Below are 17987 nucleotides of genomic sequence, written 5' to 3'. Positions count from 1 at the left end.
TAAAACATGGTCTTCATTTCAGACCAGTGCCTAGCAACATCATAGAATTACTACTTCTGCTAATATCAGCTGACATCTTTGCCCTGAGTAACCTATGCATGGAGAAAAACCTCCAATAGACACTGGCAGCTTCTGGGTAGCACCAGAATGGGAGATAAGCTTGTCTAATAGTTGTCTATGCCACTCTCATTACACGTATAAATGGTGGACCTCAAGGTAGAAACACACGTCTCTGGCTCCAAATAGACAGACCTGTCATAAACACATGTTCTGAAAGTCTTCAAATATGGAAGAATAAAATCTGAACTCTCAGTGAGGTAAAACTGGAAAAGTGATACTCATGACACTTTAATTATTGATGGGGATAAGGGATTAATACGCCAATACCTGTTACATGCAAATTGTGTAAAGAGAAACTAGTTAAATCCAGTCTTGCAAAACACTTATTCTGAGGCTGCATAATGCATGTGCCATCATATACCAGTGAATCTAATGGAAGAGGAAGGTGCTCTCTACCTCACACAACCACCCCCTTAGAGTGAAAATTCATCTGCTGTACATCTCAGCCAGCTGACACAGACTTCCTTCATAGCCCATGAAAAGCAACAGGCACCTCTAGAGCACAGACCATATAAACAGTTTTGGACATCTACAGTAGGGTGGAACAAATTATGATAAACTGAACTGAGTCGGTGCATCTTAGTTCCTAGGTCCTTAGTTTCTGTAATTACGCACATTGATAGTGTCGTAGGATGTGGATAGAAGCAATTCTTGCTTCTTAGCAAGATAGACAAAATAAACTTTTGTCACTAAAGATGAAGGATGGGGAGCCTGGCAGAGGGAAAGGCTATTCTTGCCACAGACCAGAATGTGAGAGAGTGTGAATCCAGAATAGAAATCCAAGATGAGAGTTTGTTCTTGAGCTGATGGGATGGAGTGGGACAGTGAATGCTGCTCTTCAAGAGGCAAAGCTTTCCCTAACAACAACAGGCACTGCCTGATGTGCCCAAACTCTTCTCTCAATAAGAGCCTTCCAGGGCTCTGGATAGCTCTGATCATTCTGCTTGCTGTAACAACTAAACATGATTATGTCTCTTTGTTCTTTTTTGAGTATTAAGATAATTTCACTATTGTTCAGAAAAACTGACCAAAACACAAAAGCCTTTTTTTACTGACCATATATCATTCTTGTCACACCACATGATTTTGGATGCAATGTGAAAAGGGTTTTTAGAGTTCTCCTGTCAGTTTCTATGAGAAGCTGCAGACCACTGCCTTTCATTCAGTTAATTTCTAATTAGTAAGTTATATATTTAAAGAATGGTCTTGTATGGTCCTAGCGAATTCTGTAGTATTACGCATAGCAAAATATTTTTGTGAATGAAAAATGAATGAGCTGTCCTACAAAATGTAGTTACCAGAAATTTGGACTGAAGCCCAAATTCAGTAATAATTTATGTTTCATTAACTTCCCTGGAGTTTTGACCTTCATTATCCCCACTACTGACTTTACTATTAAAATAAAGTCAGGCAAAATTATTTTAATATAGATAAATTTAAACCTAAAGGGAGTTAATAAGTTATTTTACCACAGAACAAAAAGAATAGATAACCCTCCTGGTGCCCTATATCCCCTCTTACATATTTCATATGTATTTCCTACATTATGTTCTACAACAAAACACAAGCACAGGTCACAATAGTTTCTTTCTATAGATATCTCCAATTTCATATGAAAATATTATTTGGATTTTTTTTTCATGTATAAGCTGTTATTAAGGGTGTGTAACACTATTTATATCACAATGATTTTAGCAGGAATTTTAGATCTGCACTTTAAAATCTTCAATGCGTTGCTCTAACTTTCTCCAAGTCCTGGCTTGCAACGCTTTGACTTGAGCTATTTAAGAAGAAGGGGGAAAAAAAAAAAAGACAAAAAAAAAAGACTACTTGGCAAGAGCTTTAATTAGCAGAAATTTCCACGCTAGGAATATTATTCTGCATGAGCAGAAATTGCATAGCTCTTGCCTCTAGATGCCTTAGAGATGCCATTGATTGGCCATATTCAGAACAGGGGAATTATGTGACCCAGTGCTAATTTGAATTCCTTTACCAAACACATTTTTATTTCATCATCTCAGCTGCATAAAAGAGTCAAAGTACCAGAGCTTTAAAGACTTTGAATTCCTGCTGTTCTGCAATAAAATAAGGCAAGAAATACTAGCCATCCCTGGTTGATTCTTTAATTCTTTCCCAACAATGTCAAAGTATCAGTGTCCTACAGGTTTTAGTGCAGGTTAAAGACTGATACAAAGTGTATGTCTGAATAGGAGTTTGGAGTGAGTTAAGGAGAGAGGGAACATTTTAATGGGACATTGGTCCAAAATAGCCCAGCTTGTTCCTACCTCCTGCTGCCTCTTCCTCCTTTTCACAGGACCTTGATTGTATAGAAACAGTACAGACAAAAACCACAAACAACAAAAGGTTCGCTCACACCCCCAGTGGAGGTCATGAGCACGCTACCATGGCGAAATAAAAAAAAAAGGCATCAAAGGATGGTTTGCCTTATTTATAAGCAAAGATTAATTAATAGGAGGTTTGATACTTTAGCAACGTACGTTTGGGCAAATTTGTATTTGCAAATTGTTCATTTCATACATTCAAGGGGCACAGAGCTATGTGGCCTGGTGCTAATTTTAAAAATGAATCGAACCTTTCTTTGCCCTGATCCAAAAACTACAAACTTGTGGTTCAGAGGCTTTCAATAGTATCTGCTCAGATTTGACACTTCAAGGTTAAAAAATCACAAAAGAGTTGTGTTATACACAGCAACAGTAGCTTTCTCCAACAATTTTTCAATTATTGCATTGTATACTCTCCAAGAAAAGTAACTGTCTTGGCTACTGGAGGACAAGCTTTAAAAAAGGAGTCAGAATGAACAAAGTCCCTTAAAATATACCACTCTCCTTATAGGTTGTCTTTAAAACTGCTATTCATTATAGCAGCATTTATACCCGCTGGGTGACTATAAACTATGATTCAGAACTACCTGTGTCACATGATGAATAAGTGCAACGTGCACCATTCACTTTTAAATCAACCCCCTCCGACCTAAGCCATGTAAATCCTTCAGAAATTCATGCCAGTATTCTCCTCCTTCAGATCACACATAGAAATAGTCCAATGACGAAAGTTGGACATGCACAGCCCCTTTAACCCCTACTATTTAAGTATCTGCTTGGAATTATCAGTGACCCTTGCTGCACTCTTGGCTAGTTCACACTGGGTCTTCCAGAGTGTGGACCCACCGGCGACTTCTCTTTTCTCCGGGATCCTTGAAACAAACACTATTTACAGCGTTGCCTTTCCAAGACAACACTGTCAGCTCCGCCGATCAAAACAGAAAAGACCCTTCCACTTCTTTCTATGCGGATGCGCGCACCCTTTCCTTCCCATGCTGTCCCTGCCATCCACCCACCCTCCCGTCCTTTCCCACCGCCTGCCTGCCCGCTTGTTACCTATTTGCTACTATCTTTTAGAAATTATTTTCAAGCCCCTCCTCGCTGGCGCAGGCAGACAAGGTGCCGTCCTTCCGCAGCGCTCGCTGACACAGCGGCGGCGGTGACATATGTCTCCAATCAGCGGCTGTGCGCTAATTAATTTAGATCCTTTCCCCGCTACGTTTTAAAGAGCGGGGAATCCCCACGTTGGAGGAATGCAGCGTCCCCTCCCGCGGGTTTCCCCCGCACCCGGACCCCTGGCGCTGCCCCCGCTCCCCGCTGCAGCCCCGCTCCGCCGCCCCCGGGCCGCAGCTCCTCAACCCCGGGCCTGGGGATTGGCCCGGCGGAGGCGGCATCGGCGGGGCGTGGGGGGCCGCCCCCACCCTCCCTCCTCCCTCCCCGGCCCCGCCGCCCCCTCGCCCCGGTGCGGCAGGGCCAACCGGGAGACCCAGACGCAGGCAGCGACCGAGCCGCCGCCGCCCCGCGCCCGGCCGCCCCGCAGCATCCCCCCGATGGCCGGTCGCCTGACCTGCTGCCTCCTGCTGTGGGCCCTGGGCCATGGGGGCTGCCGCACGCCTGCGGGGGAGGGCGCCGGCAGCCAGCCCGCCTGCCCCGTCCAGCCGCCCGCCGCCCGGGACTCGTCCTCCCCTGGCCGCGACCCCCGCGGGGGCTCTTCGCCGCCCCCTGCTCTGGGCAGCATCGCTCAGGACATGGTAGCTGTCCACATGCTTAAGCTCTACGAGAAGTACAACCGCGAAGGGAGCCGGCCCGGCGACGGCAACACGGTCCGCAGCTTCAAAGCCAGGCCAGGTAAGACGGGCCGGGCGCGGCGGGCGCCGCCGGAGACCCCTCGCTCCTCTTTCGCGTTAAAGTGAGGGGTTTGCGCCCAGGCCGTCAGTGACTGCGGGAGGTGTCACGCTGGGCGTCACTGGGGGGCCCTTGCTAACTACAGGGCCAGGGTGTCTCCCCTCGGCTCTGCGGACGGCTTCCCACCTCCCCCGGCTCCCTCCCCTCCCTGAGAGCATCTCCGAGAAGATATCTCCCTCCAGAAAGACTCCGCTGATGCGGATGCAAACCACCGGCAAAAGAAGCGTTGTTCCCAGTGTAGATCGCACTGGGTCGAGAGATCTCTCCAGAGATACTTGGAGCATAAAACTAGTAGCGAGTGCTGCAGGCGCAGGTCCCCTCCGCCGGCTTTTCCCGCAGCTCACCAGCTCGCGTTAGGAAGAGTGCCGCCTGCGGGACCGCCGAAAACTGCGCCGCACCGGAAAGTCGTTCACCCCCTAAACCTGAGAAAACACTCCCGACCTCCCTCTCCACAGCTACGCTTGGCTTGAGGGTGGAAGAGCACATATACCGTGTGAAAACGACACTTTCAATAGCCCAGACTAATTTCAAAATGAGAAAAAGGAGGTTTGCATAGTTAATACTCTAAATTTGTTATAATTTGCCAAGGAAACCCAAAATAGCTTTCCTGGAAAATGCCTTCCTCTTTTGTTTAACTCTTACAGACTATAACTAAGACCTTAGCTCCTCAAATAAGAATTATGTCAGTTTTTTCTACATTGCCAGAAATTTCTATCTTATGTCAAATGTAATACTAAAGTAATCATTCAAGGAGGAGGAGATCCCATGGAAGGCTAAGTGGCTAATGAAAATGTCTAGAAATCTAGGAGTTAGGATCTAAAGCAATTGCAGACATTTGGGAGAGAAATCAATTGCCATGCTGTAGATCATGAGCTAGCAGCTGCTAACTAATAGGGGTTAGGAAGGAACTTCCACTGGGGATGGTTATTCATGACCTCCTACTCACACTCTTCCTTTTCTGTAAACCAAGCAGCTGATACTGGCTGCTCCCCAAGTAAGGTCCTGGACCACAAGAGTGATTTGGGAAAAATGCAAGAATTACACTATATTCTTTTTCTTCATTTTTTCAATTAATATGCTGAATAAGTTACTTGCATCTAAGTGGTTTAAAACACTAAAATTGGAGCACTTTCTACCCACAGATAGACTGTACTGAACAATTACGAATTAATATTATTTTGCTCATCTGACAGATCATGAAACCAAGGCAGAGATGCTTGGAAGTAACTTGTCTTTCCATGTAATGGAAATAAAGCACACCTATGTCTAAAACTCCTATCTCCTGTGTCCCATTTGTGTGCCTTCTCTAATGGATCCCATCTCTCCCCAGTAACATGGCATGAAAGCAGAAGCTCCTCTGCAATGTTCCTTTGTTATGACAAGAAATAGTATTTCTTTGTAATACATCAACCCAGCGATGAACAGTCTGAAATGAACCATAGAATGACACAAGATGAGGGAGGGGAGAAGAACCTTATCTGGAAATATGTTTCTCTTTATCTCCTCCAAGAAATTCTAGTGCTTTCTTCAGAAAGAAGAAATTGTCATGTTCTTCTAACAAAACATGTAACATCCATTCTTTACAAAAATACAGATGATAATTCTGATCCTACTGAGATAAGCAAAACTGACTACACCTACAATAATTTCCTTTTCATCATCCCAAGCAATGGACAGACTGACTTTTTTTTTTTATCATGTACCTTTTTCAGAAAAATCTGTACCCTGTTCCTATGCTACAGCTTAAAGCTGTTTGTTAGGGGACACTTGAGTATCAGTGTTAATTATGGTTGCCAAGATGTGGGCTCCAGAGGAGCAAAACGTCGGTCCAGCCTTAGTTTGCTCCTTTGTCACATGCATTATTGATGTCTCCTCAACTACACAATTTTATTGCCATCCTACATATTCCTTAGAGGGTATAGATAGTGTTGACTAGATTATTGAATATATAATATTTCTCCATATTCAGCGTGAGGCACTTGCTATACATATGCATGTACTATTCGCACATGTTCCAAATACAACTTCACGTTTCTCTAGCAGTACTTATCACTCCAGGAAGAGTGCTTCACAAACATCCTCTCAGCTCACCTCTATGTGTGTTCACAAAAATTCATTATTTCTCTGATAAGAGCTGAGAGAGAGTCTATGAACTAATTCCTCAAGTTCTTTATTTCTCCAGGTGCTTTCCAGTTTTCAGGGAACTCTGTAGCTTTAGAAAACAGCACCAATTGACTGAAGTTAGTTACACAGTGAAGTCGTAAGTGGTTTGTGACCAAATGTGAAATACTAAGTTATTGCCTAACTTCACCTAGGCTTCTGAGACTGGGGGGAATTAGTCTTCATGGCAGCAATCTGCTACCTAAGCCATGAAACTTCCCCATAAATTGATTCTTGCAGCTCAGGCTGACTCCCTGAACACCATCCATCCTCTGTGCTAAACAAAGGCCTTGGTGAATAGTAGAAAATATCAGCCATTTAATTAAGACTATATCATAATGCATACATGCAAGAAAACCAAATCAAGATTACCCAGGGGACTGTATATCTGGCCTCTAGATCCTTGCTTTAACATAATTTCATAGCTTAAATTTTTTTTAATTAGGTTCTTTGCATATTTCATTCTCATAAATGTGTTATCAGAAACACCATGTAAATCTGTTTTGCTAATCTTCACTTACTGCAATGCAACATTCTCCTATGCGGATTACCTACTAAGACTAATATTTTCGTTCCTTGGCCACTTGCCTTTTTTTTCTTTACCAATCTCTTGAGTATATCCTCCACACATCTTGCCTGTATTCCTAACTTGAAGCTGTCTACAGTGATCAGAAGTAGATACAAACAGTAAAATATTAACAGCTTTACTGTATACAGCTAGTACAGTTCAACTCAGAGTACACCTGGAAAATGTAACAATGCTTGCTTGACAGGTTGGTATAAGCCTGAGCAATCAGATGCAATATGATAAATACGACTATGCTCCATCCAAAACTCAAGTCTCCTCAATTCCTAGAAAGCCAGCTTCTGGGTTTTCAGTAGCCACAGGCTCACAGATTCTTATTCTTTTCTACAAATACTTTTGACTTTTGAAGGGTTTGTTTCACTCTAGAATGCATAATTTAGGTGAATTAAAATTCCCTTTCTCTGAGCTATCATTACACGTTACCTTCCCATCTGAAACCCTGGGACTCTGATGTTTGAAATGCCTTTATCCCTATCTTCATAGTCGTATCTATAGAACCGATGGTGCTAGGAGCATTCTAGTACTAAAAAAAATACTAAAAATTTCAACTATACACAGCTCAGGGGGGGAAAAGGCAAGTAGACAGACTCCTTTTTAAAAAAATATGCCTTCTGAAATGAACAAACATTAACAACAGTCTAGTGTTCTTAAGGACATACTATGATTATTCTCTTCCTTGGTCTGAAAAATAGGCTGGCAGCCTTGTGAAACTTCTAGCTTCAAAGACTTGGGTAGAATCTAAACTCTTAAGTTTTTTCATAGTATGAGCACCTGTGCATGACTAGTGTTGATTTAAAAAGTTTACTGATAGGAATCCTGTCCTGAACTGACAGAAACAAATAGGTTCTCATAACAAAATACAATTTCTGTTAGCCTCTCTGCCACCTATGAAACCACTATGTGGGCTTCAGTACAGGCTGTTCACTGCATCAGGAAAAAAAACAGATGGTGTAGATGGAAACTGCATACTTGAACATTTGTACTTTCAGACTGTCTATGTGGGCCTGGAATTAATGAACATCTTAATCTGCTGTGGTTTAGTCCAAATGATGGTTCTATCCAGCATGAACTGGAAGACAGCAAGCACCAATTAAGTGAGATATAGCACTATTACTCTCCACCTTTCAAATGAAACTGCTTAAAAGGAAGAACATTCTGACAGGTGGGAGATAACAGTACTGCCTTTCTGTTGTTGCCAAAATTTCTGTGGCTCATCATCCCCAGTGCATTGAAAAAGAAACCTAAGTGTTTCTGGGAAGGCTGCCTGTTGGGTTTGGGTTTTTTGTTTTCTGGTTTGGTTTGGTTTTTTGTTTGGTTGGGTTTTTTTCTGCCGCCAGAGAATTTCCAGGTATGTCAAGAAGGGCTGACAGAGAGTTTGGCATCTGCGTTAACTAAAGGTGCAAACTTACCCGCTGTAGTCCTTTGATGTATTCTAAGTACCAGTCTGAGCTTGGGAGAACAGAAATCAGTTCTTGGTTCTGCCACCACTTTCCTTGCTCTTGAGCTAGTAAAAAAAAAAACAAAACAAAACCAACCCTGATAGACTGGGAAGGCATGGCCTTTTGATTCTGGGATTACATTTAAGCACACTAAGAGGGGTTTCTCCTGTTTAAACAAACGTGGTATAAACAGTTATTAGTGTAAAATTGCTCATCTTCCTTGAGAGGAGAAATGTAATCTGAGCACAAATTATTCAACTAGCTAAAAAGAGGCTATATAAAATGGAGTTCAAATTTTAAGAGTCAGGTCCTATTCAACAGTAGTTGCCAATAACTTCAAGCAGACCAAAACACTAGTCTTAGAAACCAACTAGGTTTCATAGTGCTTTAAACAAAGTTCCTACATGATGTATACTGGAAAAGAGGATTGCTCCTAAGAATAACAGCCTCCAAAATATGTGTCGCACTGCTTAATTCCAACCCCTTTTTGAAATGTCTCTTGTGGACTATTTACAGATTATGAACTTCATGTGTTGCTGCCCACAGAGTTTGCACCCAGATCTTTCAGGAAAGTTTGCAGTCAGCTTTAGCTTAGACCATCTTGAATATTAACTGTAAACCTGGTTTTCAGCTAGTATACCGAGTAAAGGTACCATTCTGAGCTCTGCCGTGGGCAAATTTCATGGCTTCTCTGAGCTTGACTTTGTCATAAATGCAATAGAAGCAAGGACTGCTTTTCTTGCCTGTCTGGAATGAAAGGCAGTCTGAAACTGAAAATCTCTGTGAAGAGACTTATCCCTCATGTATACAAAAGGTGCCCAGAGTGTTGAACACTCCCAATGTTATTGTAATATTGCTATTAAATATTGTTAGGATTTTTTCCTCCTCTTATTCACCATAGTTTTAAGCTGAACTGATAAGCTCACGATACTAACTGATTTGAAGTGGGTAAGTGAAAAGTAAAATTTGTTAACCCACTTATATAGGAATAAGGGTTTGACTACCGTTTTTCGTCTCAGATATTTATCCATGTTTTCCTTGCTCTCTTGCAGAGTTCTTGGCCCAGAAGCCCTTGTACTGCTTCAATCTGACATCCATGCAGGATTCAGAGATGATCCTTGCTGCCACTTTTCACTTCTATGCTGACAAACGCCCTCGGCACCGGGAAGTGTTTTGTAAGCGGTCCAAGAACTCATCCTGCCGCCTCCTTCACCTGCCTCCAATCTTGCGGCTCAACCTCATTTTTCAAAGCATCCACCAGAATTCTGCCTATGGGCAAGTGAAAGGGAACATCACCATATCTCTTCAAAGGCGAGGGGCTTGGCATGCGAAGGACATTTCACACATCATAGAAGAATCAAAACGGGCTGGAGAGCTCATTCTCTGTGCTGAGCTTGATTCTGGGGAGAAACACCAGGGCTTCCCTGAACAGGTCGCCAGTCATTTACCTTATATATTAGTTTATGCCAATGATCTTGCAATCTCTGAACCTAACAGTGTGGCAGTCACCCTACAGCGTTATGACCCATTCCCTTCCAATGAAGGGGACCCAAATCTATCCCCTAATGCTTCTACTGATACCCGAGTGCGGAGGGATACGTACATCTCTAGCTCTATTCAGAACAATGAGCTGCCAGAAGTAGATTATAACAACAATAAATACAACAAACATGGCATATGGGAGAATGCCTACAAGTCCTTGAAACCAAAAGCATCACGGAAGGACAGAAGGAGAAAAGGGCAAGAAAATACAGAAACACTTACAAAGTCTCAGGTGCTAAATTTTGATGAGAAAACAATGAAGAAAGCAAGGCGAAAACAATGGAATGAGCCGAGGATTTGTTCAAGAAGATACATGAAAGTTGACTTTGCTGATATTGGCTGGAATGAATGGATCATATCTCCCAAATCATTTGATGCCTACTACTGTGCAGGGGCATGTGAATTTCCAATGCCCAAGGTAGTATGCCTTTTCATTTTTGTTAGCTTGCAAACAGTAGATCTACTGTTCTGCCTATCCAACTACTTTGTTAGTTAGATTTTCCTTTAGATTTTTACATTTTTCACTTGTTCAGCCTAATTAATTTTAACAATATCATTTCTATAAACTGTGATCGTTTCCATCAGAGTGCAAAAAGATTCCAAGTTATCTTTAAATGTAATCCGAAGAAAAATGTCTCCAGTTTATCTTACAATTTCTCATCTTACATCTTGAAACCATAACATAAAGACTTATATAGCTTATTAAAATATGGTTACACACACTAAATCATTAAACTACTCTGCTGTGATAGCAGAAGTATAAAGTATTATATGCTAATAATAAAATAAGGTACTGTATCAGAGTATTTCTGAATTCCACTGGCAATACCTTAGGAGAAAAATGCAGAGTAGTGACACTGATGTATTTTTAACTTTAAGAAACTGCTTGTCACTTTGAAAATAAGAATGCTGATTAAGCTGATATTTGCATCTCAAAATCCTCTGGTGCATTTTAATTTACTGAATTCTTACAATTAAGATAATCCTGCTGGAACAAAAAAAAAGTTGATTTACTTTACATGACTGGAAATGCCAAATAGCTGTCTATAACACTCTAAAGCTAGTGTACTGAATTCCTCCTATAGAAGCAGTGTGAAATTTGCTAATAGGGAGGCAAACATGAACTCCTGCTCCAACAGAATTTCGATTTGGCCCACTCCCACTCATTTGCTCTGTGGTAAAAAATAGAAATTTTGGCAATCCTACACAGCACAAGAATTACTGGCATTTTATAGGACTTTCAAGTAACGGGGGGAGGATTTGAAGCACTGCATAACCTGCATGTTTAGACACTGTAATTATTTTGCAATTCTACCTACAAATGGCCTGATTATTTATTCTACTGCTATTTTTGCGTGTGGTCACTCAGCACATAAATAATGGATAGCGTTTTACAGCAGAGAATTTCAAAGCTCTGAGACAGGAATCTGCCCTACTTTACATACAGGGAGATTGCTGTATGTTTGTGTTGAAATAAGTATTATGATTTCAGGAAGAATAGATAACAGGCTAGTTTAGGTTCAAGAACAGTGGAAATCCAGACATCAGGGTATGGTGTACAAATCTGACCACATGTTCTTGTGTAGCTGGCTGATAATGAACCATGTACGCATAAATTGATACATGGTCTGGTAAAAATTAAAGCTTGCACAGGCTCACATACAACTTCACTTTTTTGTTGTAGTATAAAGAAATCATGCAATACCACCACTGTTTAACTTATCCAAAACAAATCACAGCCTGGGATATGGGTCCTTGCCATAGACCCACAGTGTAATACACCATTCACACATACCAAAGCAGGGGAAAAAAAAAAAAAGAGAGAGAAGATACATTTAACACATCTGGCTTCTTGTGAGCAAAACAGCATGACACAAAAGCTGACAGAACCAAAAGAGAGTGGATCTGTTTCTAGCCAGGATAGTTAAATAAACTTACACTGCTGACTTATTTAATGTCTTACCTAGAAGTATTACTTCCTACATAATAAAGATTCCCTTGTAAATCAAAATCACTTACTTCAGTTCTCATTTTGATACTTGTTTTCTAGATAAATGAATGTGGCTGCACCACAATCTTGGTGCCAAAAACCCAAAACAAACCCCCAAAAACTAGAGAAAGTTAAAGCTAAATCAGATACATAGATTTCAGGATTTTTGGTTGGGTTTGATTTGGAAGAGGTCTACTTTTTGTTAGCTTTGGATTTTTAAGAGGGGAAAAAAATGGAGGCTAATTCACAGCTGTAACTTTTTAAAATGACTGTTTCTAAATGAATGGAGATAACTAAGACATAAGTATGAAAGAAGCTTCAGGTCAGAGCATAAGAATTTCTAAATATTATGGAGGGAGAAATAGCTTTTGTTCTTGCACATATTGCCTAAGTCAGGAAAGCATGCATATGGTCTTGGCACTCCTAAATCAAAAGCCAGATTAAGGCTATTCATGAAGACTCGGTCTATACAGTCAACTGCGATGGATAACAGGTAACTTATTTCCAAGGTACTCTTTCAGAACTGTGGAGTCAAAATTATACTTACATGCCAGGTATCATCACTTTGTATGAGTTTTTTTTAAAAGTATTGGTACATCACTCTGCACATCTACTTTAATAACTGCAATTCTTGATCTAGATACAAAACAGCTCTGGTACAAATCTTGTCATAGCAAGTTCACCTACCTTACTGCTGAAGTTCTTATACCCTGAATTGTGAGGAGGAAGACTAGCTTGTATGGTTAATAATAGCTTTCTGCACTGCTGCGTTTGCCAAATAAATGATAAATGCTAGTCCTATGTGTAGTAGAAGTAGGTGGTCCTGGTCTGGACCAGGCCCTTTCCCTGGTCTACAGTAATTAGAATTCTCTTGATTTCATCCTTGTAAGTGAATCAGTTCATGAGTTTCATTTTGAGAGTTAAATTCAAACATGAAAACAAAACTTTCCTGAAACAAATAAGTATTGCTTATTAAGATGGTGGGGGGTGCTTTTTGAGGGGCAAACTCATGATAAAACAAACTTTAAAAGGGCCGTAAGCCAGGCAGAAGGGGAGGGTCTAAAGTATTTCAAACCTGCTGTTAATTGCTTTTCAGCTACATCACCATACTTCTATTTTCTGAGGACCAAAATGTTCTTAAGATAGGATTCTCCTAGAGATTAAGTAAGAGCAGAACCTGGCCTGCTGTATAGAACTTAGTACCCAGCATTTAAAACATTAGTACTTCCTCAGTGCCATCACCACTGGGTATTCAACTCATTATTTCAAGCTTTCCACTTTAGCACATCGGTACAAAGGCTGATGTGAAGCCTAGCCCACGATCGCTGAACACTGGTGCCAGGTTTCCAGAAAGGCTGGAAAATTCAGAGCCTGGCTGGATGTTGGATGGGTGTGCTGTCTGGCTCTGCTGCGGATGTAGGGCTCAGGGGGCCAGATTTTGTACAGAGTAATAGTCCATAATACGCATTTACCTCTATGAGCATTTTTGTGCATAGTGTATACACTTGCAGGCATTAGACACCTAATCAGTGCTGTTGTCTTGGTAGACAGCTGCTCACACTAGACTTTGCTCATATCTATTTGTTCCTTGCAGGCATTAGAGACTGCACAGATGGAGAAGATCCTATAGGATCTTCTGCAGGTTCATACTGAGGAATCCTGTAAGTCAGCACTGAGGGCAATGACGGCTATCCACTGCATGAGATCAACAAATTCTGTTTCTGTAGCATATGAGAATCTGTGACTGTTTCAAATAACAATATGAAATAATAAAGGTGCTAGGAATATTTCAGGAGGTTTTCATAAAGGTTAAAGTCAGAACTTGATTCTAGAAGCTGTAGGTCTTTGAATTTCTAAACTCTGCAGTTGCTTAAACACACAAAAACTACTTCTGACTCTCTCTTGCTGTCCAGATTTGCTGACATGGCCAATATGGGTAGAAGCTTATTTCTATTTCACATAGCAGCTGTGAGACTAATTCACTGCTGCCTGTTTGTGGACAGCTTTGAAATCTAAAGATGAAGGATGACATGAGAGAGCAAGCTGTTGCTAATTATGCCAACATATGCTAATTACAGAAAGGCACTTTCCAGGATTGGTCACTTGTTGGGACTTGGCTGTAGCATGCTGTCTTGAAGCCCCATAGGATCAAGGACGGATTTCCCAGTTTCTCCTTGTAATGGCTCAAATGAGGTCACTTTAGTTAAGGAATATCTGAACGCCTTAATAATAATTAAGGTTCGTATCTGATTCGCTGATATGTTACACTTAAAGTAGATGTATCAAAACTGAATTATCCTAAAAAATACCTCTTTTGTTATACCAATGGCCTACATAACTTTTCACGTTGAAATGAAAGATCAGGTTGAAATGAAAAATCACGTTTTGCAATTATTCAATTATTATTTGAAAAACAGAGAAGATATAGGAGACATTAGTTCTTCTCACTTGAAGTATGTGCTTCCTTGTGAAGGTGTGCAAAGTCCCTATTTGTTGTGCCACAGATGTCATTTTCCACCTGATAAGCAGCTATGTACCAATAGTGATGAAAGATTTCACATGCCACATATACCAGATCTGTGCAGAAAACTCATGAAACTGTAGCAAAAAGCCTGATATGACTAACACAATTTTGCAACTGTTACTGTACTCATTTGCTGGGACAATATTCAAGTACAACAACTGAACAGGAGCCACTGAAGCTTCAGTCTCAGTGGTGGGCTGCATGCCATACTATCGTCTCATGTAACTGGAGCACATGCAGTCCATGCTATGCTGAGGCCATGACAAAGAAAGGCTTGTCATTCCATCACCGGTAAACCCGTGCTTGACTGTATGTACCTCAAGCAACAGAAGTGGTGAAAACTGTTTAGCACTATTCAGTTGCTCAGACTGCAAGGGTGAAGTGTAGCTTGTGAATAAAGGCTTAAAAAAAAAAAAAAAAAAGGTTACATTTAACTACTAAACAGTATACTATCTGGATATCTTAACCTGTTCCTTTCTTATTCTCACTGCTGTTATGCCTGATGGCTGCCTCCTCTTCTCAAATATTTTTCCTTGTGTTGTTTACTGTATCCAAAAATCAACAGTAGAAATAAGATTGTGGCTCGGTACCCTGAACAGTATATAGATGCAAAGCTGCTGTGAAACCTCACTTCATACTTCTCCTGCCCTACCAGCCTTTTGTTTTCTTCTCCCACTTCGAGGTTAGCTTGAGGGGGAAGGAGGGGGGGAAGCCTGGTGAAGAAAGCAGAGGGAAGCAGACAAAGACTACAGGTATGAAGTACTTGTTTGTCATGCAGTTATGATCAGAAAGGCTCTGTCAGGTTGTTTGACTATTCTAGACTAACTGCCCCCTGTGGACACTACTTCTGGAGCACTCTGCTCTTTTACAAGAGAGTAATTGCTCCAGGAAAAAGTAACTAATTCCAGCTTAGCATACATGAGGAGAAATACTGCTGGAACATAGGGAAAGTTATTTTGGACATAATTACAGTAGCCAATTTTCCAAGTCAGACAAGACGTTAAGAAAATAAAAGATAAGATCTTATGACTGAGAAGTATGCCTCACCTCATCCCCTTTCTCCTGCATGCCTGCCTCCAGCATCTAGTAGGTGCAGTCATGGACGACATTCTTTCTTCAGGCTACCGACTGCTGGCTGTGCCACCAGTGCCCTCCTCTGGTATTTATGAAGGCAGCATAAGTAACACAAAATATCTGTTGGATACGCTCTGCACAGGAGAGCTGGACATGTGAGGGACTGACTATGCTGCACGGCCCTGTGACTCAATCACATACATTCACTTTTTTTCAGAAACAAAAAACCTGTAACTGTTGTCATTTTCCAAGTCCATCTGGGAAAGTGACTGCTTATAAATGAAGCAATAACTATTTCCCTCTCTGTTCCAGATTGTTCGGCCATCAAATCATGCTACAATCCAGAGCATCGTAAAAGCAGTAGGAATCATTCCTGGCATCCCAGAACCCTGCTGCGTTCCTGACAAAATGAGCTCACTCAGTGTCCTGTTCTTAGATGAGAACAAAAACGTTGTTTTAAAGGTATATCCCAATATGTCGGTTGAAACTTGCGCCTGCCGATAAATTCATACAAACACATCTTTAACGAGACGTATGCATCCTGCCTGACTACACTGGGAAAGTAGTGAATGGGAAATGAATCCACTTGTGTTGATGAATGAATGCAAGCCTACAATTCCTCTACAGAAATCATGCGGAGAGACTAAAACAATACACATTCTCACCTGGAAGGTCTTGTTGTCATCATTTGTCTTTCATATTCTTCTTCCAGGGATTCATTACTTTTACAAATATCTTCCTAACCCAGCTAGCCAAGACACCTGGTGTTTAGTGAGAAATTTAAGTTTAAAGTTTTCCATAATCAAAGGACTAAAATATGTTTTTATATGCTATTTTTCTGACTATATTTTTCTGGCTGTTTTATCTCTTCAGTTAACCAAGAAGATGGGAAGTGAACTTGCAAAGGCAGGCTTATTTTAGAATATCACTTTTGTACACAAATCAAAACTTTTTTGCCTAAAACACTCGTACTCTTAATCTGCATATTTATACTGAAAAATGCTGTAATAAAGGGCTTAAAATGTATATTTTCTTCAGGATGCAAGTATAGTGCACTGCATAAGCTTTCATATAAACACTATGTTAATATACCCTTCCCTAATATATAATTTGTACTACAAAAGACACATGTAATATCCCACACTTTTGGTTTGCTGGATAATTTCAGGATGTTAAACATATTCTCTGAGTAACACATACTATATAGTAATATGTTGAAATACTAAAAGTAAAATAACCAAGATTTATATTTTTGTAAATTATACTTTATATCCTCTAGATTGTTACATGCTTTTAACAAAAGCTAATAAATTAAAGGTACAGTAGTATCTAAAAATAGTTGAATTGTCTTTCTATAAATGCCCTCTGTTACATTCTATTAATTAGATGGAAACATGTAAATACATGTTAAGCTTGTCATAATGCACCTCAATAGATTAAAGACAGAAGGGAATACTGTGATCATCTAGACCGACCTCCTGCATAGCACAGATCAAAGAACTTCGCCCAGTAGTTTCTGGTTTGAGCTTGGGAATATCTTTGAAAAACATGCATAAATTTGGCTTTAAAGATTTCGTGTGATGGAATCTCTCTACTGGACTACAAGTAGTTGTTCCAAAAGTTAGTGCTCTTTGTTCAAATGCAGTGGCTTAATCCTAGTCTGAATTTGTTGAGCTTTAGCTCCAATTCACGGGATCTTACTGTAACCTATTTTAGTAGATCCCTTTCATCTATTATCCAAAATACTTTCACTGTGTACTTTTAGTATATAGAGCAGGGTCAGAATATATTTTGGCTAAGATTTAAATAGGTACTTTGATTTCTTATTCTAAGCCTCAGAAAAATTTCTCACGGCTCTTTTCCAACAATGAACATCAAAACGGGGCACAATATTTGGCAGTGGTTCTGTTAGAAGTCTTCACAGAAATGAAGTGTCTGCATCCCCGTAACTCCTGTACAATCCTCTGTTGATACATTCATTGTAGCCCTTGTAACTGCAGCACTTCTTTAAGAGCTAATGTTCCATCGTTGTGCCTGTCAATAAACAGGCTTGTGTCCCTGCGTGCCAGGACACACTTGCCACATATTCCATTTTCACCCACCTCCTGTACAATAGCATAGGCAGACCAGGCGCAGAACAAACTTCTGAAGTCTGTGAGCTAGCACAAACTGAAAGATATGAAGTGTTTCCTCCTCAAGAGACAGTCTAGCCTTCTGCACTATCTATCTTATCCATTAAGAGTTGTTTTAGGGGAAGGATGCCACACACACTACCTTCTGATGAATTACTAACTGGAAGGCTCCT

The 17987-nt window shown here is 40.8% G+C and overlaps 1 protein-coding gene across 1 annotated transcript; it reads left to right on the top strand.

Moving 5' to 3' along the window:
* Positions 1-4012: 4012 nt before the first annotated feature.
* Positions 4013-16811, top strand: GDF10 (growth differentiation factor 10). Its single transcript, XM_054206195.1, has 3 exons — positions 4013-4310; positions 9605-10512; positions 15995-16811. The coding sequence occupies exons 1-3, from the start codon at positions 4013-4015 to the stop codon at positions 16184-16186; spliced, it is 1398 nt and encodes a 465-aa protein (XP_054062170.1). The 3' UTR covers positions 16187-16811.
* Positions 16812-17987: the final 1176 nt, after the last annotated feature.

This window comes from Rissa tridactyla, chromosome 6, assembly GCF_028500815.1.
Source record: "Rissa tridactyla isolate bRisTri1 chromosome 6, bRisTri1.patW.cur.20221130, whole genome shotgun sequence".
NCBI classification, from domain to species: Eukaryota; Metazoa; Chordata; class Aves; order Charadriiformes; family Laridae; genus Rissa; species Rissa tridactyla.
This window is presented reverse-complemented; position numbering and strand designations above follow the sequence as displayed.